We start from the raw sequence: 25,735 nt of genomic DNA, 5'->3' as shown, positions 1-25,735 counted from the left end.
TGAGAAGAAGATTTTTAAAGATTTACTCTATATATTCCTATGTTAAACTTCAACCAGGGCGTGGTCCTTGATTTTCACAACTTTGAATCCCCTTAGGCTAAGAATGCTTTGTGCCAAGTTTGGTTAAAATTGGCCCAGTGGTTCTTGAAAAGATGTTGAAAATGTGAAAAATTTACAGACAGAAGGACAGACAGACAGACGGACGGACGGACCAACATATAAACATTAGGAGTTAAAGGATTTAAGAGTTTAAAGCTCGTAAGTATAGTCTTCAATTCAAAATTGTTCTTACATTCAAACTTTATGAGCTTCATTTTTAAATTAGCTCTTAATTAACAGATGGACCAGCATGCAATTTTAAAAGTTTCAGCTTGTTAACAGACTAGGTTCAAGTTCTTATACTCACTCAAGACCATGTATTTTAACATTATTATAAAATAGGAAGATATATGACAATATATTAGGAAACAAAACTAAAATCTGCTACAATTTGTTGAACGCCTGATTTTTTTGTCAATTAATTAACATCCAGACTGTTTATGGACCAGCAAATAAATAATAAGGGCTTTAAGACTTCTACAAACAAGAAATTGGATGCCTTGAATGTTATCAAGCCCTTTATTTTTCTACAAAAGTATACTGAAAAGTATTAGTCTTAACACGTAACATGTTTTGCAAATATTAATCTTTGAACGCGTTATTAGCGTTGATTTGATTTAGCACATTTCTCAATGTTCTTATCAATATATATATGTGCAAGACATTTAGCGTTGTACTTGAGTTGTAGTGTAATTTCCTTTCCGCCAAGAGCACTAAAAAGAATACACAGCTAAATGTAATACGTTTACAGTTTTCACTAATTAATATCAACAAGATATATGTGAAACACATATTCTCTCCCCCCCCCCCCCCCCAACCTGATATATACCCAAAGCAGAACTTGACCTAAATATTCTTATGATAAATCTGTATACCAAATTTCATTCGAGTATGTGCAGCCTCTGCAAAGAAAATGAATGGAACTGCAAATCATAAGAATTTTTTTAAAGCCCAAGGGCAATAACTTTGTCAAAAGTAGTCTATTCATACTCAAACAGAATTTGACCCACCATATTTCATTTCAGTATGTGTAACCTAGCAGTTTCACTATATTTCACTTTTCACTGTAACCTAGCAGTTTCACTATATTTCACTTTTCACATATCTTGCTTTTTTAAATATAAAAATCTAACTCCCAAAAATCTAATTATAGGGAGTAAATATGGTAATAGTGTGTTTTAGCAAACACTGACATTCCAAGATAGATGATCATCATTTCAGAAAATATTTTGCATCAGCTTGAATATATATATATATTTCTTAAAAGTAAACATGTTCAAGACGTTCTCACTTTGGTGATGGGGTGATTATCTGATGAAAATTAAATGTATCCTTTCAATTACAAGAATAATTAAAACCTGTTCTCCTTCCTCCCATGGTAATGCGATGAAATCAAATGTTTCAACAAATTATATACTTTATTTGACAGTGCTTGTTGCAACAAAGTAAAATTACAAATTTTCTTTTTAAAACAAACATACCAAGACTAAAATAACATAATCTTTCTTAAAACAAAATAAAATACATAATCTTTGTTATCTTAAAAACTTAAATCCAGGCCCTAAGACCATAGCTTAGAGGACTTAAGGACAGACAGCATGTTCCTCAAATATATGGTATAATATCAATAATTATTCATAATTGTCATTCTTCAGTGATTTCTAAATTGTTTTCAATGTTTAAAAATTTTTGAGATAAGCGATTCAAGGGATTATGGGGTCATGGGGATTATATAAGGATCATGGGGATTATATAAGGATTATTTAAGAAATATCACCCTCTGGTGTCTTGCTCATACTCCTGGTAAGGTATCCCAATTTTAGGTGATAAAACTTGTTCAAGTAGCAATTCTTCAATTACAAATTCTAGCGATTTTTTTTTTCTAGGAACATGTTGTCTGACCTATATATATATATATATATATATATATATATATATATATATATATATATATATATATATATAAAACATTTTTCAGTCATAAATTGAAAATGATTAACTCTTCAATGTTCAACATACAAATCCAACCAAATCAGTATTTCATATACTACAAAATGAGAGTAAATATATTTCAAGATAGATGTACATACATTTAAAATTCGGATTTGCCAATGTTTTTTTCTCTTTTTCTGATCATACCTGTATAGTGTCATACATGTCTGTTTGAAACTTTTGGCTATATTAACAAAAGAGCCAATTGGCCATGACACTAACCAGACAAAAATGGTCATTCTAGGTTATTTCCCAACATAAATCTTATATCAACTTCTCCCCACTCCAGGGGGTCAAAATTTGAACAAACTTTAATGCACACTTCAAAGAATAATTCAATATATATTGTTTATTATGAATTTGTTGTTGTTGAGAAAGACTTTTTAAAGATTTTTTCAAAATAAAACTTCACTAAATACAGATGCTTTGAATTATGTTTTGCTATTCCTTGAAAAGATTTTTTTAAAAATTAATACGGCTAACAATAGCTTTGCTATTCTTGAGAAGACTTTTAAGATATTTCCTATTTATTACTGCATTAAACTTGGACCCTTGTTGTGACCTAACTCAGGGGGTCATAATATGAAAAAACCTGAATCTACAATATCTGAAATTAAGAAAAAAAGTGACAGACAGATGCTGGATACTTTGTGATTAGAAAAGCTTACATTAGCCTTTGGTTAATGTGACTAAAAAAAAAAAAAGTTGCACTAAATTTCACTACATCATATCAAATGTTCAACAGTGTAACAAAAATTTCTCCAAACAAGTTCCATTACTAAGTCACAAAAATCAGTACATCAAATTTTCTTTTAGGCTTAAAAAAATATGTTTGTTTCCTGTAACAGTCCCCAAAAACATTCTCGGACTGATTCATCCAGGTGTTATATTTATAGTGTACAACCAACATGGCTGCAAACATTTCCTTTTTCTTCACCTCAAAAGCTTCAGTCCATTAATAGTTGTTTCTAAAATCCTTTATACATTTCCTCAAACCTGTCACATGTCTATCACTCAATTCTTGGATAAAAAACTTCAAAACTTAAAATCTCATTGTTTTAAATGCATTGGCTCTTTCCCTGGTACTTTTAAAAAAGTTAAACAACAAAATCCATGTATATATATTTCCAAAACATCCATGTCAAAATCTGAGCAAAAAGAGCATGTTTCCGAGTAGTCATAAGGAGAATGAAATAATATAAATCCAATTGGAATATCCTCCATCTTGAGTTGAAATTTCACTACATCATATCAAATGTTCAACAGTGTAACAAAAATTTCTCCAAACAAGTTCCATTACTAAGTCACAAAAATCAGTACATCAAATTTTCTTTTAGGCTTAAAAAAATATGTTTGTTTCCTGTAACAGTCCCCAAAACCATTCTCGGACTGATTCATCCAGGTGTTATATTTATAGTGTACAACCAACATGGCTGCAAAGGGACATAAAACAAACTTCAAAAATATGTGGGGGAAATTTATTTTAAAGTAATGATTACTCTTTATATTTAGGGTTAATGTTAAGTATTTTGATATATTTTATGTCTCAAGTAAAGCTACAACTAATTTCTTTTGAATAAATGGAAACAGCTGATTTGATCAAACACAGTTTTGCCATTTAGCAGGAGAAAAATCAACAAGAGGCTAATTTGAATGGGTCGGCCGGGGTACAGGAAACAAACATTTTTTTCTAGGCCTTATGGAAAACAAAAATGAAAAAAGCAAGTTGATCCTCTCTGATCTCAGTTCTTGTGTCATACAATAAAAAAAAAAAAAACACGAGGCCCATGGGCCACATCACTCACCTGAGCAACTGGCTAAAAGCAAAAATCAGTTCAGTTCTTATCTTGAAATATACTAGTAAAAGTGGATTCAGAGAAAAAAGGGGAGGGGGTATTTGAACAAACTTAAATCTATACTTCCTGGGGATGCTTTTAAATTAACATGATACAAAATGACTTTGTTGTTTATAAGATGAAAATATTTATTGATATAGCCTTTATAATCCTGTGTATAACTTTAATCCACTTTTAATGGCTCCTCTTTTCTCCTGGTTGGTCAATGGAACAAATTTAAATCTACATTACTTTTTTCAATGCTTTTATAATGATGATCAATGATAGCTTTGTTCTTGTTAAAAATTTTCACAATTTTCCCTATGTATTCCTACATATTACCTTGATCACCCATTGTGGCCCCACTCAACCCCTACAGATAAAGATTTGAACAAACTTGAATCTACACTACCCAAGGATGCCTCCATATAAATGATATGATATGAACAATAAGAGCTTTGGTGTTCTCAAGAAGAAGAATTTTAAAGAATGTTCTATGAATTACTTCTTAAAAAAATTTATATCTCATTATGGCTCCATCTTTGCCCAAGGGGTCATGATTCGAGCAAACTTGAATCTAAACTACAAGAGGACTCTGACCAATCATGGCTTCGCTGTTCTTAAAATGATTTTTAAAAATGTTCCTATGTATTTCCTATGTGAAACTCAGATTCCCAATTGTGGCCCCCCCTTTATTGTGGGGGGTCATGATTTGAACTACATCAAATATACACTACCAGAGGATACTATCATTTAACTATGACCAATCACAGCTTTCCTGTTCTTGCGAAGAAGATTTTTCCTATATATGTCTATGTTAAATTTTGATAACCCATGCTACCCCCAGGAGTCATGATTTCAACAAACTTGAATCTACATTTCCTGAGAATGCTTCCACTTGAGTTTCAGCTTTCCAGGCCCAGTGGTTCTTGAGATGAAAATCTTTAACATATGCCATATATTTTTTACTAATTCATAATTATCTCCCTTTGGAATAGGGCCCTTCATTTAAACAAATTTGAACCCCCTTCACCTAAGGATACTTTTTGGCAAGTTTGGTGGAAATTGGTTCTTGAGAACAAGGTTAAAATGTGAAAAGTTTACTACTACAACGACAGCTACGACAAATAACAAACAAATTTTGATCTGAAAAGCTCACTTTAACCTTCTGCTCAGGTGAGCTAATAATTGTATAAGCTACTTCATACTTGAATCTTGACTAACATATTGGAAACTTTTTTTTTCAAGGTTTCCCATTTTCTCTTAAAAATTGTTCCACCATTTTCTTTGCTTTTTTTAAGAGCATCAAGGCAATGCTCCCTTGAGGGGCATTTCTTCTGAAAATGTCCCTCAAAATAACGAGAGAAGTATTTCTTTATCTCCTCTTCTTCAGCTGGAGACCATCTGACTCTTTCAGCTAAAAAGAAAGAAACATCAGAATATTTGTTTCACAACAGAATAGACATGGAGTTGCATTGTAAAATCTCACAGCTTTAATGTGTATTTCAAACTTCTGACCAAAATTATGCTTAGAAAATTTCGTTCTCCATTGTCTGAGTATTTAACCATTATAAGCATCCATCACTCCATTTTCAATGCAAAAATATATGTTAAAAAATATAAGAAAAAATGAGCAAGCTCATTTACCCCACACTCCCCTAAAAGTTGACAATGCAACAATGACACTGTGCACTTTAAATATACTGGGTATGTAAAATTCAAAAAGGGCATTATTTGCAAGAATTCATCACATTAAAACTCCATGTCCAACAAATGACAATTTACACATTTAAATAATTAATGGAAACAAATTTATGATGTAGCCACATAAAATTGTTAATATTGGCAAAGCACTTATTTCACGTTTCACGTGAGAGGGGGGGGCTTGTGTACTTCTATCCTATAAAAAAATCTCTGTGTGTGTTGAATTGTGAACATTCTGTTATCAAAATCAATAGGGTCTTTTAAGGACATAAAATATTTCGCATAAAATTTCATTAGGAGAGCTGATTCCAGTAGATTTCCTTATATATACCTTAGCTGGAAATTCAAAACTCTAAGGACAAAAATAATGGAATCGGAATTTCCTGGCAATATGCACATCTATACACTGTATCCTAAATATTTGCAAAGATTAACAAAATTCTGCGCAATGGTTTAAAAGGAGTTGTGCTGACAAAAATACAGGACTGACTGATTGACGTACAGGTCAAAAACATTATACTTCACACAACTTGTTGTATTAGGTATAATTAGGCAGAAAAAGCATGTTCAAATACAAGTACTTACATTTCTTAGCCTTTTTTCTACACACTGTAAAGTCGTCTTCAATGTCAATGTCTTGAAAAAGAAAGTATATGATATAAGAAGCATTAATATAAGATGCAGACTTGAAAGATGCTGTCATAATCAGCTTATTTTTATTGTGCAATGGTAATTTTGAAGTTTTACACACACACACACAAAACCCCAATTGTTTTGTCCATTTCGCTTAGGGCACATATATCAATAATCTAGATCCTAAAAATGCTTTAAAATAGACTTTACATTCCATGTTGTGTACATGAAAATAAAGTAAGGGATTCATGATGAATCACACATCAAGAAGTGTTGTTTTTAATGAGGTACCAAAAACAAATCACAAATACAGTGATATGTTTACTGCAAATAATGTAAACCGTCATAGATGCTGTTCATGACAATACAATGAAAAAGTTTCTTTCTAATTCCTGTCTTATTGACATTCGAGATAACCTAAGAATTAACATGTACATACCATCATCCACATTTTTCCCTTGATCAGCAGCATTTTCAGTGTCTGCAAAAACAACATGAATAACTAAATAACTGAATAACCAAATTAAATTTAATGAACACTGTAAACTGAGTATTATATGCATCAATAAGATATCACTGAATTTTAAACAACATATGCGCACCAATATTAATTGTCACAGACCACATGGATCAGTGTAACTTTTTTCATAACACTACTGAAAGCAATGCGTATCTTTAACTGTATAAATACCGGTATGGAGTCAAGAGGTCACAGATGTGCGTATATGTTTGGATAAACGTTTGACGTAAAAAAAAATTCTGTGACATCATAAAGGTTCGATGATACATTTCAGTGTATTACATACATGCCGTTGGGTTTGAAAAATAATGTATTTCAAACATTAAAAGTCACAATCAATAACCATGGAATTGGCTTATCTGTTAAATACAGGAGAGAGATAACTATCTATGCAGTCCACTTCTATTACATGAATAAAACCCAAAGTGCTAACACCAAATCCCTCATCCCAATTTCAAATTTAGGGGAGAAAAAATTATCATTGCTCATCAACATTAGTGGTATATGAGTTGCCAAAAAAGATGGGTACCCCAAGAACTTGCAGTTGCTATAACTGATACAATGAGGAACATACAATTGATTGTTGCTATCTAAAAATCTAGTATCTCAAATACTATGATAGATATATGAAAATGATGTTATATCCAAACTGAAGTCTCAATAAGTCTACATGATATACCCTAATCATTAAAAAAATCTTTAGGTATATTGCGACTTTTATCGGTCCGTTTGAGTTTGAGATACCAATGTTTGACTGGATATAATTACCTTGCTGTTCTTGATCTTGGTCTTGAATTTTTCTCTCAAGTGTTCCAAGTTCTACAATGAATGAACATTTTACAGCATATACTTTAAATGTATTTGCAAACTAACTAATCAATGCTTATCTAAATGTATTTGATCACTATGTGATTTCCTTTCAAAATTTTTAAAATGTTTTTAAAGTTTTTTTTTACCATCAAACTGAATCTCCGACAGCTTCTTGTTTTGGTATTTGCCAACAACGTTGAATTCCTGAATTAACATAAGCTTTGCAATGTCTAATCTCTCGATCATTCCAGATGTTTGTCTGTATACGAGGTCATGGACCTTCTGTGTATGGCCAAGGTGATTGCAGATATATTTCATCTCGGTGTCATTCAGATTAAGGGCCTAAACAGAAATTCAGAATTTTTCTTTGAACTAATTGAACTTTTAAATCCATCTTTTGCCAGGAAAAAAACAAGATGTGTTTGTGAAACACTATGCGCCCGGCGGCAACAAAGTTAAAAAAAATATATTTTTAGCATATTGATCACAGTCAAGGCCACAAGGTCATTGACCATGGTGTCATTTGAAAGAACTTAATCAGTGGAGTATGCATACTAAATATGAAGTCCCTATCTCCTATGGTTCAAAAGTTATGGCAAAAAGTGTAAAGAGCTATTTTTAGCATATAGGTCACAGTCAAGGTCACAAGATCATTGACCTTGCCGTCGTTTGAAAGGACTTTATCGGTGGAGTATGCATACCAAATATGAAGTCCCTATCTCCTATGCTTCAAAAGTTATGACAAACAGTGGAAAAAGCTATTTTTAGCATATGTCACAGTCAAGGTCACAAGGTCATTGACCTTGATGTCATTTGAAAGTACTTTATCAGTGGAGTATGCATACTAAATATGAAGTCTCTATCTCTTATTGTTCAAAAGTTATGGCAAAGGTTAAAGTTGACAACAGACAGACAGACAAACAGACAAACAGATAAACAGACAGGACAAAAACAATATACGCCTGGGATCTATCGATCCGAGCGCATAAAAAGTAAGCTACATAAACTTAATTTTCTGGTTTTCGGGCATCTTCTTCTAAAACAGATGTGAGTAGGGGGCATTTTCTAAAATCATTTATCGGCTCTAAATTATATGGGAGGTATTTTTAAATACCCAAATTTTCTATATACAAAAATGAGATCAATTCTTTGTTCATGATATTCTTTCCATGTCAAAGTCCCATTATCCATTAATTGCTTCAATATCATTATGTAAAACTTGTAGGCATGATCTTCAAATGTATTTTTTTTTCATGAATTAACCAAGTCCCTTTGCAAGTGGCTACCAGAAGCAATGTTCGACTACTAAACTAAGAAAGAGTGAGGGTGGAATTTTTTTTTCAAGATTGGTTTCCACATTACCAAGTTTTCATTTTATCAAAAATACGATAAAATTTGGATTGAGGCTACCTCAACAGATGTGCAAAGGCTTGAGAACTATAATGCCAATTTTTTTCAGATTTAATATTATAATTTTAAATTAAGAAAAATTAAGCAAACCTGGGCAATTGTTGCAGTGTGTTTTCTTAAGTTGTTGGCATAGATTCTCTCTGGGAATCTCAATGCAACTTCACTTCTGAATTTCACTAGATCAAGTGATTCCCCTGCTCGAACAACAGTGCGACCTGTATAACCACAACAAACATGATCACAAACAAGTCTTACAATAAATAAACTGAATTTGGGTAAATACAAATAAAACATACAATGAAGCGCATTGAAGTGGTAAAATTTTTCGTTTGGATTGAACGTTTTCAGCTATCTTTAGACACGCCCATTTCTTTAGAAAGGAAAAATCGGTCAAATGATTCAATAGAACACCTGTAGAACAAGTATTCCATAAATATAATAGCCAATCAAATTGACGGTCTACATAAACGTGTTCAACTGATACATGTGTTATGCTTACTCCGGTAAACAAAATCATAATTATGTACATATTTGTTGCAATGCTTTTATTACAGAAGCGGAGACTTTATATATAGCTTTTTCGTATTTAAAAATATTCATGTCAGTGTAACTCATGTTGCTTGTTGCGGAAAATGGGGTGTCCTAAAACATTACGACGGCTATTTTTTTTTCTCGTTTCTAAAGAAATGGGCGTGGTGTAATGTTATAATTGACGTTCAAAACATGACTCAGAATATTTCATCCAAATGGAAAATTTTACCACTTCAATGCGCTTCATTGTAGTTACCACTCACCGGTATTGGCAAACATGTATTTATTCTCTGGTCGAATGCTTGCCATTTGTCTGGCAACTGGGTCACTCAAATATTCCAGCACTTTGTTTGTTTCCTTTGGGATTAAGACAGGTACCCCCCTACCAGTCTGCATGAAAAATATTGACAAGTTAGAAAACTCATGGTTCATTTGCTTATTAGAGATAATCTAAGGTAATGACAGTACATACATGTACTAGTTTTCATCAAAAAAGTTTTTACATGTATTGACCTCAAGTAATAAAAATTACATGTATTGTACAAGTAATAATAATCAGTAAACTCAGAACACACATAGCTGAACTAACTACATTTTTAAGCATGAGACATGATATAATTATTAATTAATTAATTATGAATTAGAAATGCTTATAAAGCAGATATTAGGATAGAAAAATGATTTTGCTACACATTTGAATTACATTCTCTGATAAACAAATCTAATACATACTTTGCCTCGTATTTCCACAAGATCTTGAGTTTTGAGAAGCATTTTCTCAAAATCTGTTAAGTGACTCCGCAGGGCCATGTTTGCTTCATCCACTGACATTGATCTGTTTTTGTAAGCTTCAATACTACAAAGGAAATATTATGAATAGTATTTTAAATTATTCAATATTTACTAAGCATTGGATTTCTAAAATCCAAGTTTAAAATAATCTTCACATAAGGCGTTAAACAATATGCATGATTCAAAATTTGTACTTAGGAAATAGATTTACCGATGACCTAAATTAAACAATTAAGTCAAGATTCATTTTTAATTATCATACTATTGCTTAAAAGGTTTTACCTAAGGCATTCTAACTCTCCTGGTCTCCTTCTGTTGTACAAAAGTAACCTTGCCTCAGCAAGTACAACTGCTTCTCGAAATACAATTTCATTGCTGTTGTTTGGTGTGAGGTCTAAGTTCTTTATTTCCCTTACAAGATAAGCTGCTATTTTCTCTATATCAGATGGATCGGGGAGCTCTTTTCTCTTGTTGAAATGCCTCACATCCAATGTAATTCTTGCCAGCTTTGTCACTTTCACGCTCCATTCCATTCTTAGCAATTGTAAAAATTCACTGGCCTCTGTTTTTGCTTTGTCATTACCCTCCTTGATTCCGATTCCTAATTTTGCATTTGCTAATCTACTTAAATCGTAGCCTAGCTTAATTGCAGTGCTGGGATTTTTCAAGTCAGCATTTTCATCTTCTTCACAAGCTTTTACTGCACAAGACACAACTCTATCAAACTGTTTTGGGGCTATAAAATAGTGCATGGAAGCAGAGGGGATTTGCGAATCTTCTCTAAGAAGGGAAAGCAGCTTTGCCGACAATCTCATTCTAAAACTTGTAAAGTTTTTTCTTCTAAGTTTGTTTCCAGCATTTTTCATAAGCCATATGTTACCTAAAACTGTGATAAGATGGTCTCCTTGAGCTATTTCAGTTGTCTTGTCTCTTATCATAGATGGGAAAACTTCTGTTTTTAACTTGGTTGACGCTGAGGAAGAAATTTTACCTGCCATAATTTTGGACTGAATAATAGCCGCGCCCTTTGAATCAATATTCTCTTGGATAGGACATGCGACCATGTGTTTTGTGATGTTTTCCAGGACAATCCATTCTTGACAATTCGGACATGGTCCGTAATCTTTGACATTGAATTGATTCGACTTTCTGCGTCTGGTCAGCAATATTTCCCCTTCTTCTGCTGCAAGAACTCTTAGATTATGATTGTTGTTTCCTTTGTTTCTAATCAGAGTTTGTAAGTTCTTTAAACGCTTCTTTAAGTTTGACCTATATTCATCATTTTCTTTTACTTTGTCTATCTGTTCTTTTAAGTCCAAGATCTCCTTCACCTCCTTTTCATTTCTATGCTTATGTTGAAGATGAGTTTGTATATGCGTCACCAATTTATAACAAAACATGCAAGAATGCACCGTATCATAAAGTCTACCATGTTTTGAATTGCTTGAATTCTGTTCATATTTCTTCGAATAAATCTTTGTATTTGTCTCATCCAAAATACATTTGTTTGGCAATATATTGCGTTTGAATGGAACACTTGATGTTAACAAATCTGGATTTTCACAATTGTCAGGAGCATGTTTGTCTGGAGCATGTTCTTCAGGAGCATGTTTGTCTGGAGCATGTTCTTCAGGAGCATGTTCTTCAGGAGCATGTTTGTCAGGAGCATGTTTGTCTGGAGCATGTTTGTCTGGAGCATGTTTGTCAGGAGCAGGAGTATCTTTTGGAAATTCCCATTCATCCGACACATCACTCTCGTCATCAACGCTTTCACAGTCAAAGTCTGGAATATACACTGATTCTCTATCACTGTCTGTTTCTCCAAATTCCTCCTCATCATCAGAAAAATTCATGTCAGCCAGCAGCAGTTTTTGACCCTTGGGTTTCAAAGATGTACACTCTCTGTACAAGGTTTCCCTGATAGGATTTACAGATTGATCATCAGATGCTGGCAAATCTGCTTCGAATGTAGCACTGAAAATCTGTGGTTGACAGTTAATACTTTGACAATGGTTTATTTCTGTACTTAAGATGCTGTCATCTGACCGAGCCTGATTGTCATGATTTTCAGTGGGTGAGTAAAGCCCTGTATTAATAGTGTTTCTGTAAATCTGTGTGTGGGTATCAAAACATTGATCAAATGCAGGCAGTTTGACTTTAAGGGCCTTGCAAGGTTTAGGTAACAGAGACTTCTGTGGCATTTCACCAATGACCAGTTGTGTATGAAGAGTGTCAGAATTAATTTGACTGTTTTCACTGACTACAGAGGTTAAATAAGCTGACAACTCAGACATTGTGAAAGTTGTACAAGCTCCTGAGGGGATGAAAGTGTCAGATGATCGCTCCGCTGAGCTTCCAATGGTGATTTCACACGACGTACTTTCAACAGGAATAGCTGGACTGCTTGTTCTTTCAGTTGAATCAATTTCTGGAGTTGTCCAAATGGTTGGCGACATCTCCTCTGACAATGTGGCACCACGAATGCTAGAGGAAGTTTCTGTTGACACAGTTGCTGAGCTTATCATTCCAGGAGTCTTTTGTACAGTACTTGAATGCGGCACAGTTGCATCCTTAGACATCACCCCCATTTTTTTCATGCTTGCAACAGAGGACTGGACTGTCATACTTTCTTCACTGACTAAAGAGGTTGAATCTCCTGAGGGGATGAAAGTGTCAGATGATCGCTCCGCTGAGCTTCCAAAGGTGATTTCACACAACGTACTTTCAACCGGAATAGCTGGACTGCTTGTTCTTTCAGTTGAATCAATTTCTGGAGTCGCCCAAATGGTTGGAGACATCTCTTTTGACAATGTGGCACCACGAATGCTAGAGGAAGTTTCTGTTGACACAGTTGCTGAGCACATCATTCCAGAAGTTTCTTCTGCAGTACTTGTACAGGGCACAGTTGCATCCATGCTTGCAACAGAGGACTGGACTGTCATACTTTCTTCACTGACTAAAGAGGTTGAATCTCCTGAGGGGATGAAAGTGTCAGATGATAGCTCCTCTGAGCTTCCAAAGGTGATTTCACACGACGTACTTTTAAAAGGAATAGTTGAATTGCTTCTTGTTTCAGTTGAATCAATTTCTGGAGTCGCCCAAATGGTTGGAGACATCTCTTTTGACAATGTGGCACCACGAATGCTAGAGGAAGTTTCTGTTGACACAGTTGCTGAGCACATCATTCCAGAAGTTTCTTCTGCAGTACTTGTACAGGGCACAGTTGCATCCATGCTTGCAACAGAGGACTGGACTGTCATACTTTCTTCACTGACTAAAGAGGTTGAATCTCCTGAGGGGATGAAAGTGTCAGATGATCGCTCCGCTGAGCTTCCAAAGGTGATTTCACACAACGTACTTTCAACCGGAATAGCTGGACTGCTTGTTCTTTCAGTTGAATCAATTTCTGGAGTCGCCCAAATGGTTGGAGACATCTCTTTTGACAATGTGGCACCACGAATGCTAGAGGAAGTTTCTGTTGACACAGTTGCTGAGCACATCATTCCAGAAGTTTCTTCTGCAGTACTTGTACAGGGCACAGTTGCATCCATGCTTGCAACAGAGGACTGGACTGTCATACTTTCTTCACTGACTAAAGAGGTTGAATCTCCTGAGGGGATGAAAGTGTCAGATGATCGCTCCGCTGAGCTTCCAAAGGTGATTTCACACAACGTACTTTCAACCGGAATAGCTGGACTGCATGTTCTTTCAGTTGAATCAATTTCTGGAGTCGCCCAAATGGTTGGAGACATCTCTTTTGACAATGTGGCACCACGAATGCTAGAGGAAGTTTCTGTTGACACAGTTGCTGAGCACATCATTCCAGAAGTTTCTTCTGCAGTTCTTGTACAGGGCACAGTTGCATCCATGCTTGCAACAGAGGACTGGACTGTCATACTTTCTTCACTGACTAAAGAGGTTGAATCTCCTGAGGGGATGGAAGTGTCAGATGATAGCTCCGCTGAGCTTGCAAAGCATAGGTCATCCTTGTATTTTTTAATCAAGCTGTGGCGTTTCTTTTTTTCTAATTTTTCTGAAATTAAAGATTATTCCATTGTTAAGGAACACATTCACTGCATTAATGTTGAATTTATACAAGTTATGAACATTCCGTGTATATTAAAGTTAATAAAAAGAAAATGCCATTGTAATTTTCACTGAAAATATTGCAATAAATATTGCAATACAGTTAAAAATATTCAAATATATCGCAATATAAAATCTCTGGCCAATACCCAGCCCTACTAATTTGATTGAAAATACATTCGAAGACATTGCCTACAATGTTCACAATGTGCACACACAGTGGATAAAGCAATCCTTTTGATCAGACATGAAAAGTACATCCGTAAATAAATTATCTTTATTTTAAAGAAAATTCGAAAATTACAATTTAAAAAATACCTCCCTCAATATTTTATTGCGAATAAAACGCCTCCTTCCTGCATCAGTTTTGTAGAAAATTGGCCTTATCAGAATCAGAAATTAAATTTAGATTTAGTCTTAAATACAAGTGGCATTTCTACTGTTTCTTAATTCTATTCCTCTCAGACCTTTCCCTCCTTTATCCCTTAATGATGACTTTTGACGCCTAGACCCCAACCCTTAATGATGACTTTTGATGCATATGATTTCATTGTTGATTTGACTTGAAATTACTGCTTGTTTACAAATTATCAGAACACAGGTGGCCATCTGCAGATTAACAATAGATGATAACATCAAACTCCAGTAAGAAATCATGTGATTTACCTGTGTAAACAAACAAAAGAATCTTGGAAAGTCCCGCCAAAATTCAAAATGGCAGACTGTTACATACAATGTTTTTTGAGCATGAAATTCAAGCTATAAACTACCTATGTCTTGAAAGGTTTTGCAGTGGCAGGTTTGAAAATTATCATGATCTTTATGTGTAATTAGGGTTATATACTCCAACATAAAGTACAAAAACTTTTTTTAAGTTCGGTACAGTGCAGTGCAGATTTCATTACATTTTTCTGAAATTTCAGAAGAAATTTGATCTTATCCTTTGGCTTTGCTAATTTTTAGAGTAAACATTATTTTCAGTAGAAATGCCACATCTATTAGTACCAACAAAGCAACATTTAGAATAAAAGAAATACACAGTAAAACATACTTATATAACAAAATGCTAGGAATGCACGAGTTTGCTTCACTTTAAGGTCATACACAACATTATAGTTTGAACTTTATTGGGCTCTTCACTATAGTTGAAGAGTCCCACTAAATCAAGGACCTGTGTGCAATACTTTTAATGTCTATATATGGATTTGTACACCTCTTCTAGAACAAATTTTGATGGAAAAAATATAGAATTTTTGTTTCAAAATTTTTGTATATTTTTCTTTGAACATGTTGAATAATGCAAAAAAATTCATGATTTGATATCTTCCCAAAAAAACCTAGTAATGCATGCCAATTTTTTGTGTATGAGCATCTGATCTTGAAAAATTACCAGTAGGTAAGGTAACTTGCATATGTCCTTAAGCATAATTCAATTGTTATAACTGTAAAATTTGTAATACATGTATATTTTTGAAATCATGGGGAATGAAACTTTTAAATTTCAAGTGTCAATTCATTAAAAGCATCAAGCATGTTGGCTATAAGTGTGTTTTACTGTAACTTGATAAACATTAACAATATATAATCTTCTAAATATATTACCTATACTTGATATTATCAAGCTTGAATTCTTGTCAAATTTTACAAGTTTTGACAATGATCTTTTCACTCTGTAAAAAATCCAAATAAATCTTGACTGTGAAATATATTCAACTCAGAAGAGTTACCGTATTTTCCCGACGACTCGTCGATGCGGACGACTCGTCGAATTGCCCATTTTTAGCCAAAATTTTAACAAAATCCTACGATACGTCGATCTCAGACCATACGTCGATCTTATTACTTCAAAATGGCCTATAAAACTGCAGTAACATTATCAGTGTATGATGCCACGATGTCACCGATATTGCTACCAATTATTAATGATTAACATTTAAACAATTACGCTTTATACTTATGCATCAAATTTTCAAATACCGGCAACTTCTACAAAGTCGCTTGCATTTTAAACAATTCCCGATATCGCGTGTTATGCAAAACTAAACTTACTTTGTCAGAAATATTTTATTCCCAAGCATTAAAATAAGTATCCACTCTGACTATCGCCAGTGTATTCGCCATTACGTATTAACCAGCCACCTGTTGACTCGGCGCGTGGTCAATGTTTGTTTAACAAGTTCCGGTGTCATAGGCATGCACCTGTCTCATGTCGGACTTCAAAGGGGGATCTCAAGTGCAGAAAGCTTAGCAATTACTATGATTTGATGAAACTTGTTTACTTTGTATCCAGTAATGCAGTTACACGCTATTGTTTTACATAGACACTGTTAGAAATAGATCGATCATTTGTACGACTTAATAATGACAATATACGACATACATACGTTTCCTAAAAAAATTATCTAACAATAATCAAAGAATTGGACAATAATTAATCAATGAACTATAATCACTCTTATAACGGTTCTCTTTATATACCGTAATCCGGTGAATATAATACGCACTTTTTTTCCAAGCATTTTTAACCGTGAGAAAGGGGTGCGTATTATACATCCCTATAGGATTTGGACATATTTTTCTCTAGGTGAAGCACGGGATTTCGTACTACAGTATTATCTATGCTGTTCACAGACAAGACCGATACCCCGCTATACATCGTAACATTACTTCATTGCCAAATATATATTACTATTTAACCCTTAGGAAATCATTGTTATAGCATGTAATTAAAGAAAATGTATACTTTAAGTCTGTTAATAAATAAACTGTTTCAAAATGGCCTTTAAAAATTAAGTTGAACTGTCTATTCTTTATCTCCGTGTACGCCGCCATTACTGCTGTTATTAATAGAATGCGGGCTTGGATGGCCACGTGCTCTTTGAAAACAGCTTACACTTCATGTGGCTCATTTTTAACTATTTTCATGTAATGTTAATTGATTTATTGCAAATAATTATGAGTATAAATAATTCTATAACCTATTCCGGTAATTGAAGCCATTGTTATGCCCTCTACCGCTAACGCTTGACACCTTGGGTATCTCTAACACTCCCCTTAGGCTATAAGTGTACTATATACAACAACTATTTGTGCACATATTTTATTATGTTCCAGGGCTCTAATTGATCACTTTGATCGGAATTATTTAAGAATTTAATTAGGTCCATTATCTTCATACCTGTACACCGTCCGTTTTTTCACTACACAATTATATATATAACGCTTGTTAAAAGTAGTTGATTTTATTTACGGTAGAACATTTAATACTAGGTCTATTTAAAACATGATTATGAAATAAAGATATTACCGCGATGTATTAGTTACAATAAAATCAGTATCTAAGAAAATATTGTGTTTTTCTTATTTCCGGTATCGTATTCCTGCGATGAAGTTTCAAGCGTGCATACAAAGTATAACTGCTTTGTTGATACTCAGGATTACCGTTTGGTCAATTTTTTTGATGCGTATTATACATCCCAACAAGCTTTTTTCCACCACTTTCAGGTCCAAAGTGGGGGGTGCGTATTGTACACTACTGCGTATTATATTCACCGGATTACGGTAAACAGGGAGTGAAATTGCCGTAAAGATCTCAGCCTTAGGGCAAGATTATTAACACAACCGGTGTCAGCCTAGGCCTATTGTATAAACAGTAGTATTGATAATTGCCGATTACGTATTTTAAGATTGAATTTGATCATTAAATATTTCTGATTTATACTTTCCACTAACAACTCTTTACAAATAAAATAATTGAATTTTAAAAAAACATCCCCCGGACCTACTGCAATATTTTCTTCCATTCAAACTTGGTTTCAATTTTACTGCGCAATGTTATCTTCCTACTAGTGATACATAGAACCATATGACGATGTGTTTATAAAAACAAAACGGTAAAACTTTTAATTGATTAAAGACAATGTAACATTTTTTAATAACTGTTGTTATTATTATGTATTTAAGTGTTGACAGATGAGTGAAAATGATAATTATTAAAGATGAACAGTGAATTCAACAACGTAATTTTCAATCACACAGCCAACTCAAGATGATTAAAACCAAGATTTTTAATGCTTTTTTTAAAAAATTTCTGAATACGAGCCTACGACAAGTCGAACAAGACGATAAGTCGGGTGCTCTGCTTCTGAGGAAAAAAATACCGATTAATCGTCGGAAAAATACGGTAATTAATCTGGAAAATTATCAATGTAACAAGTTAAAATTTCTAACATTTTTGTTGTTTTATGTTCCTTATAAATTTTGTATGCAGACTTCATAGGATTAATTCTATTGCATCTGTCTACAAACTTTTTGATAACCCTATATATATAAAATAATACATTCGATTTTTGATTTAATAATCTCTAAACATCTATCAACCTATCATTTTGAAAATATTTCCTGAAATAGAGTAGGGAGGGCTAATAACCATAATTTGATGACAATTTAAGTAGTACAGTGTATTAGATAGGCAGTGTCTACAGGAAGTTAGTAATGAAGGTGCCACAGTATATTACAGACAAAGATTCTAGACCATGTTTTTACATACATTCTTGTTATATGCATCTACATTATAAAGGATGGTAGCATTCTCCAAATCTGTTATAAAATAAATAAACTTACATAGAATTTTCATTCCAAAATGCCACAGAGACAACACCATTTGCACAAACATCCAACACAAATCCAGGCCACCATACTCCCATATCCATTAGGCAAAATATAGGGTCTCCTGTTAAAAAAAATGATACACATATATACTAGTAGTCAAAAATGACCACTTTCTATTACCAAGTATGCAATAAACAAAATAATACATGTATACCCTTTTCCACATCACATCTTGTATCCATACATGTTAACCTATGGTTATGATAATTTTTTTTTTTAAATGTACATTATGTAAGTATATATATTTTTCTGAAATATCTTTCTTATCATTAAAATTGATTTGCTATAAATGATTTGATATTTAAATTTACCTTCCATAAACAATTTTGGTGATCCTGAAATGAAAAAGAAAGTCACTTTAGAAAATCATGTCCTAAAGTTCTGACAAGCTAACAATGTCTCTAAATTTATTTCAAATTTTGAAATTTCATGCAAATGTTTGCTACAATATAATAGATATTTTTGCAATAATCTATCTTTGCTTTCATTTTACACTTTAACAATTTATGGAAAAGAGTCATACAATATTTTCACACTCTATATGTCAATCTGCATGATTTGTGTTATTTTATTCATATTTTATTCATATCTCAAGGTCAATTACTTTAAATTCTAGCTGATTGAAATCATTGAATCCAAAGACTTTGTTAACATTTGAATCTTGAGGAAAGCCATGCAAGCAGCAACAACTAAATTTTTTAGGAATTATTTACCTTTTGATTCACTTTGACCATTATTACTTCTACTCAACTTTTTTCTTTTACGACCTGGCATCTTGATTCTTCTATTAAAAAAAGGAAATTTTTAATAATACTAATGCAAAAATATACAAAAGTTATGCTTATTGTATAATGTAAGAAAGCACTGTTGAGTGTATAGCCAACCGCAAAACTTCAAGACCTAATCACCCAAATATGGATGTACAGAAAAAGATACAGTAAATATTGCACATATTTCTCAGAGACCATGAATTTATTTTCTCTAACCAAGCTTTTTAAGCTCATTCTGTGAAGCATTTGCTTGTTGGTACATACACTTGGTTGCCAAAATGTAGAGGGTTTTATTTAATCTAAAGCAGAACTTCAAGAAAAACTCTATAACAGAAAAAAAAACAAATTCAAAAAAACTTTCAGCACTTCTAAAATTATTCTGAACCTTCATTACTTATCACAGCTAGAATACCTTTTTTAAACTCTCATGAATTCTCTATTCCATCTACTAAAATAGTTGCCCCATTTATAAATTGCAACAAAAATGGCAATTGAAACTGCTATGAAAACAATAAGCAACAAACTGAGCAATGTTTCTACAGCAATCATGTGCTTCCAAATAACTTCCATTTTCCAATCCCAGAATTCCTTTTTCTACAGACTAAAGCTCTTAAATTTTGGACATATAAAACATCCTCTCAATTAATGGACAATTTAAGCTCCTTAAGAATGGACTATATGAAACATCCTCTTAATTTATGGACAATTTTAGCTCCTTAAGAATGGACTATATAAAATGTCCTCTTAATTAATGGACAATTTTAGCTCCTCAAGAATGGACTATATAAAATGTCCTCTTTATTAATGGACAATTTTAGCTCCTTAAGAATGGACTATATAAACATCCTCTTAATTAATGGACTATTTTAGCTCCTTAAGAATGGACTATATAAAACGTCCTCTTAATTAATGGACAATTTAAGCTCCTTAAGAATGGACTATATAAAATGTCCTCTCAATTAATGGACAATTTAAGCTCCTTAAGAATGGACTATATGAAACATCCTCTTAATTTATGGACAATTTTAGCTCCTTAAGAATGGACTATATAAAATGTCCTCTTAATTAATGGACAATTTTAGCTCCTCAAGAATGGACTATATAAAATGTCCTCTTTATTAATGGACAATTTTAGCTCCTTAAGAATGGACTATATAAACATCCTCTTAATTAATGGACTATTTTAGCTCCTTAAGAATGGACTATATAAAACGTCCTCTTAATTAATGGACAATTTAAGCTCCTTAAGAATGGACTATATAAAATGTCCTCTTAATTAATAGACAATTTTAGCTCCTTAAGAATGGACTATATAAAACATCCTCTTAATTTATGGACAATTTAAGCTCTTGAAGTATGGATTCTATCCAACTTCTTCTTAAATGATGGATGGAAATTATAACTCCTTAAGTATAGGTGTGTTATTTAAGGAATCACTGTCTAGTTTTGAGAGTATGCCAGGGCATCAACAATAGAGGGAAACATGGGATAATTTGCATAACGGGCGTTGATGTCCCTGGCATACTCTCAAAACTAGACAGTGATTCCTTATATTTCCATTTCATTGTGATCAAAATAAAATTGTAGATTTTAACTTAAAAAATGTAGACATAGACTATAATCACACGAGGACTTTTATGCCAATTTCAATAGTCCTCGCCCACTGACGTCAAACACATAGGCAGCCGCACGGGATTTACATGCATATTTGGCCTTCTTAGCATCAGACACAGAGACAGATGCACACGGGATTTGCATGCGTATTAGGTCTCCTTAGCTCCTGACCTATCGACCTGCCTAATTTACATTCCGGCAGAATTATCAAGAAATAAACTCCGACAACTTTCTCAGAGTTATCACAGAGAAAAAAAAAATTAGAAATGGAAATATTATACATTTATTGCATGATAGTGAGGGAAATATGAAGACTTATTCAGCCAAGAAAAATCATCGCCCGAGGGGAATATGATATTTCTTGGCTGAATAAGTCTTCATGTTTCCCGAACATTCATGCAATAAATTGTTTAATATACCAAAACAAGGAAAACCTTTGGAATAAAGGCAAACTTTAAAATTCTGCACAATATCATTAATTTTGTGACGTAAACCAAGCTATTGTGACATCTACTACTCTCAGGAGTTTTCGTTCAACAAACGAGAACTATATTTCGGGAAAATACACATACTATGTAATATGATGAAAACCATGCCGACGGCCTGGAAATGTGAAGTTTTACGGCCCGATCACGTGATAACTTAGAACCAATCAGAAAACACATTGTTTAGAATATTTATAATGAGGTATAATAAAAACATTTTCTGATGCCTGGGCTACCATTTTCTAAGGTCACGCTCATTTCTACACCCAATTAAGGTTTAAATGCCCTTCGTCTCAAAAATCAGTATTAAAGATGTATGATCCATGGCATTGCAACATCCAGTCCTTTATTCTTGTATTTACTACAATCAATCTACCATCATTCAATTACAGTGTAAATTAACATTTCTAAATTGTTACAAATATTACAACTCTAGTTTTAATAATGTTTGTCTATACTGGACGTCCGGTACATCAGATTTTTTACCATCTTGAACAAAGTTTATTTATAACGCCTTTAATAATGTGATACATATCATGATAAGGCCAAGAATAAAACAAGTATCATGACACAGCTGTCTGTAATTAAATAAAGTGAGATGTTTACATATTTTCTTGCTTAATTTTTCAGATTTGTTTAATTTGGGGAATTTCTGTTACTAGACATTCATTTCAAAGGAAAAAGGTACATTTTACAGGTGCAGTAGTAATTTTAAAATCCTTGTACACGCATGTTTTTATTGTGTTTGGAATTTACTAGCAAATAAGGGGGGGGGGAAACCTGAAGAGCTATATATACAATATATTACATAGGGAATTTTAATTTTTACTGGCCGAAAGGGCAACCTTCATGCAGTATATGTATAGATTCAGTCAGTCACACCTGCTCTTGCATGTTTTAACAACATCATTTGGCAATATTATGGAGTTTTATGGGTTTGTAACTGTAACTTCATATAGAAGATACACACCTCAAAAATAATTTTGAAAATGTCAATAAAATATGTACCCCAAAAGAGGCTATTTTGCATAAATAGCTAAATGCTCACCAGCTTTTCTTCTATATAAAACTCTAAGCCCTCATTAACATGATTAAGGTCACATCCAAACCCATAAGGGAGGTTGTCATGATTTAATAAAAGGTGTATACTGTATACAGTGAAATTCTCACCCCCGTTTTCCCCAAACTCATAGGTGGAAGAAATTAAAATGACAAATTAAAAAAAAATTGGTACAGTTTCTTAACCAGAACTGTGATCATGGTGATTGGGTATATTTAAAATAGGGCTGTGTATTGAGCAAAAAATCGGACAGCAATGCCAAACAAAGTGAATTTTATTTTTGGTCCAATCGTACCTAACCAAGAACTATTACTTTAAACTGGGAGACAATCTTAAGTATGGACAATTAGCCTCATAATTGAGGGACAATCCTAGCTAGCAAAATACTATTACTTTAAACTTGGAAACAATCTTAGCTCCCAAAGTATGGACTATTAGCCTCATAATTTAAGGACAATCTTGGCTAGCAAATGACTATCACTTTAAACTTGGGGACAATCTTAGCTCCCAAAGTATAGACTATTAGCCTCATAATTTACGGACAATCCTAGCTAGCAATGTACTATTTCTTTAAACTTGGAGACAATCTTAGCTCACAAAGTATGGACTATTAGCCTCATAATGTACGGACAATCCTAGCTAGCAATGTACTATTTCTTTAAACTTGGAAACAATCTTAGCTCCCAAAGTATGGACTATTAGCCTCATAATTTACGGACAATCTTAGCTCCCAAAGTATGGACTATTAGCCTCATAATTTACAGACAATCTTAGCTAGCAAAGTACTATTTCTTTAAACTTGGAGACAATCTTAGCTCCCAAAGTATGGACTATTAGCCTCATAATTTACGGACAATCCTAGCTAGCGAAGTACTATTTCTTTAAACTGGGAGACAATTTTAGCTCACAAAGTATGGACAATTAGCCTCATAATTTATGGACAATCTTAGCTAACCAAGTACTATTGCCTAATTGGCAGATAATGTATTGACTTTATCTATTCATTTACCTAAATATATCATGGCTATCAGTAAAAATACACAACTTACAGTAAAAATACACAAATTACAGCATTTTAATCAAATACCATAATGAAAAGGTAGTGAAAAAATAAGACAGAGCTCTCAGCAACAGATTCATAAAAACCTAAAACAAACATTTCCTTTTTCTTCACCTCAAAAGCTTCAGTCCATTAATAGTTGTTTCTAGAATCATTTATACATTTCCTCAAACCTGTCACATGTCTATCACTCAATTCTTGGATAAAAAACTTCAAAACTTAAAATCTCATTGTTTTAAATGCATTGTACTTTTCTCTGTAGAAACAATTAGTATAGGGACATTTAACAAAAATATTGCTCTTTACAACTGTACACTCACCATTAGATAAGAATAAACTTTTCAACATGGAAATCAGAGAGGATACAAAATGCACGACAAGCATAGAATTCCGGGAACGAAAAAAAAGTTAAACAACAAAATCCATGTATATATATTTCCAAAACATCCATGTCAAAATCTGAGCAAAAAGAGCATGTTTCCGAGTAGTCATAAGGAGAATGAAATAATATAAATCCAATTGGAATATCCTCCATCTTGAGTTGAAGTTTATGTAGCTCTTTATTTTGTCCAGCATTATTACTTCCTGTGATGTCATACAAATATTCTGATTTCAACCCTTAGTTCATGGACCTTTAAATACTTAATATTTATCTTTTTTTGTACTCTTCATGAAGTGAAGTAAAATCTGCTTCTGACATGATAATATTTTGCTTTGTTATTCTATCATTCAAACCATGAAATGCCATTTTCATATAAATTATATACACATACCCACAAGTTGAAATTTATAATTTGGAGAATTTTGAGCTAAAGTGACGTCATCATAATCACAAAAATAAATGAAAACATAAAAATTTAACCATGAGAAAAATTCAAACACTGCATTATCTGCCTCTAAATATGTCAAATGTACATGTAAATACAGAAAACATTATTTTGTACTACAAATTGTAGCTTTGTGCGATTTGCAAAACATGTAGCTAGGGTAAACAGCTATCCGGCTAAACTCCCGTGTTAACGTGACAAAATATTCAATACAAAATTTCACATCATATTATTGATGAAGGATGAATGAAATAACTCAATTCTGATTTGGGACAAATAAATTCCTATATGATAAGAAACATAGTCAATAACCTACCTCACTCACTGTCCTACATTCAGCAGCTGGCCTGGCAAGATGGCTTCCCTTCTCTGCTTTGTCATCAACTTTCGGAACCCCTCGGTAATGTTTATAATAGACATTAAAAAAAGAGCGGGAAAACTGAGGATTGGGTAAAGAGAGATAACTCTTTCACTCTTGTCCATATAATGGACAAGTGCTGTGTCCAAGATTTACGAGTTTTTTTCCCATTATGAATATTACCTCACAAAGTGTAACTAGGCAAATTTTGGAGTCAGAATTAGGAGTTAAGCTCGTAATTCCACATTAACACCTTAGTTTGGACAGGGCAAATTTTTTAACTCGTAAAGTCTAAACACTAGCACGGACAGACAGACAGACAGACGGACGACAGACAAAATGTGATCAGAATAGCTCACTTGAGCTTTCAGCTCGGTGAGCTAAAAATTAGATTTTTTATTAAAACTTATAAACTTCAATAATGTTTTTACAAATACTGTTTAAGATATTAAGAAATCTATGATATCAGAGAATAATT

General features: G+C 33.2%; 1 protein-coding gene across 2 annotated transcripts; it reads right to left on the bottom strand.

Annotated features, from left to right (window-relative positions):
• Positions 1 to 1,498: 1,498 nt before the first annotated feature.
• Positions 1,499 to 25,590, bottom strand: LOC117682988 (uncharacterized). 2 transcript variants are annotated; one of them, XM_066070724.1, is made up of 14 exons: positions 25,216 to 25,590; positions 19,797 to 19,867; positions 19,395 to 19,418; positions 19,036 to 19,144; positions 16,015 to 16,082; positions 10,609 to 14,359; positions 10,267 to 10,390; positions 9,798 to 9,924; positions 9,094 to 9,218; positions 7,740 to 7,935; positions 7,552 to 7,602; positions 6,703 to 6,744; positions 6,216 to 6,266; positions 1,499 to 5,343 (listed from the first exon to the last, which is right to left on the bottom strand). In XM_066070724.1, exons 2-14 carry the CDS (start codon positions 19,855 to 19,857, stop codon positions 5,129 to 5,131), a joined length of 4,944 nt encoding a protein of 1,647 aa, XP_065926796.1. In that variant the 5' UTR covers positions 19,858 to 19,867; positions 25,216 to 25,590; the 3' UTR covers positions 1,499 to 5,128. The 2 variants fall into 2 exon arrangements, with proteins under 2 accessions (XP_065926796.1, XP_065926797.1); XM_066070725.1 differs by lacking the exons at positions 16,015 to 16,082; positions 19,797 to 19,867; positions 25,216 to 25,590 and having other exon boundaries at positions 19,395 to 19,420.
• Positions 25,591 to 25,735: the final 145 nt, after the last annotated feature.

This window comes from Magallana gigas, chromosome 9 (genome assembly GCF_963853765.1).
Source record: "Magallana gigas chromosome 9, xbMagGiga1.1, whole genome shotgun sequence".
NCBI classification, from domain to species: domain Eukaryota; kingdom Metazoa; phylum Mollusca; class Bivalvia; order Ostreida; family Ostreidae; genus Magallana; species Magallana gigas.
Note: the sequence above shows the minus strand (reverse complement) of the source record. Positions and strands in the feature narration are given on the sequence as shown.

Coding starts and splice junctions, on each gene's coding strand:
- LOC117682988 (XM_066070724.1), bottom strand. CDS start 19,857: ATGCCAGGTCGTAAAAGAAAAAAGTTGAGTAGAAGTAATAATGGTCAA. Junction 16,083..19,035: donor TTTTGGAATGAAAATTCTAT/GTAAGTTTATTT, acceptor GATTTTTTACAG/AGTGAAAAGATCATTGTCAA. Junction 10,391..10,608: donor GGAGAGTTAGAATGCCTTAG/GTAAAACCTTTT, acceptor TTTCCTTTGTAG/TATTGAAGCTTACAAAAACA.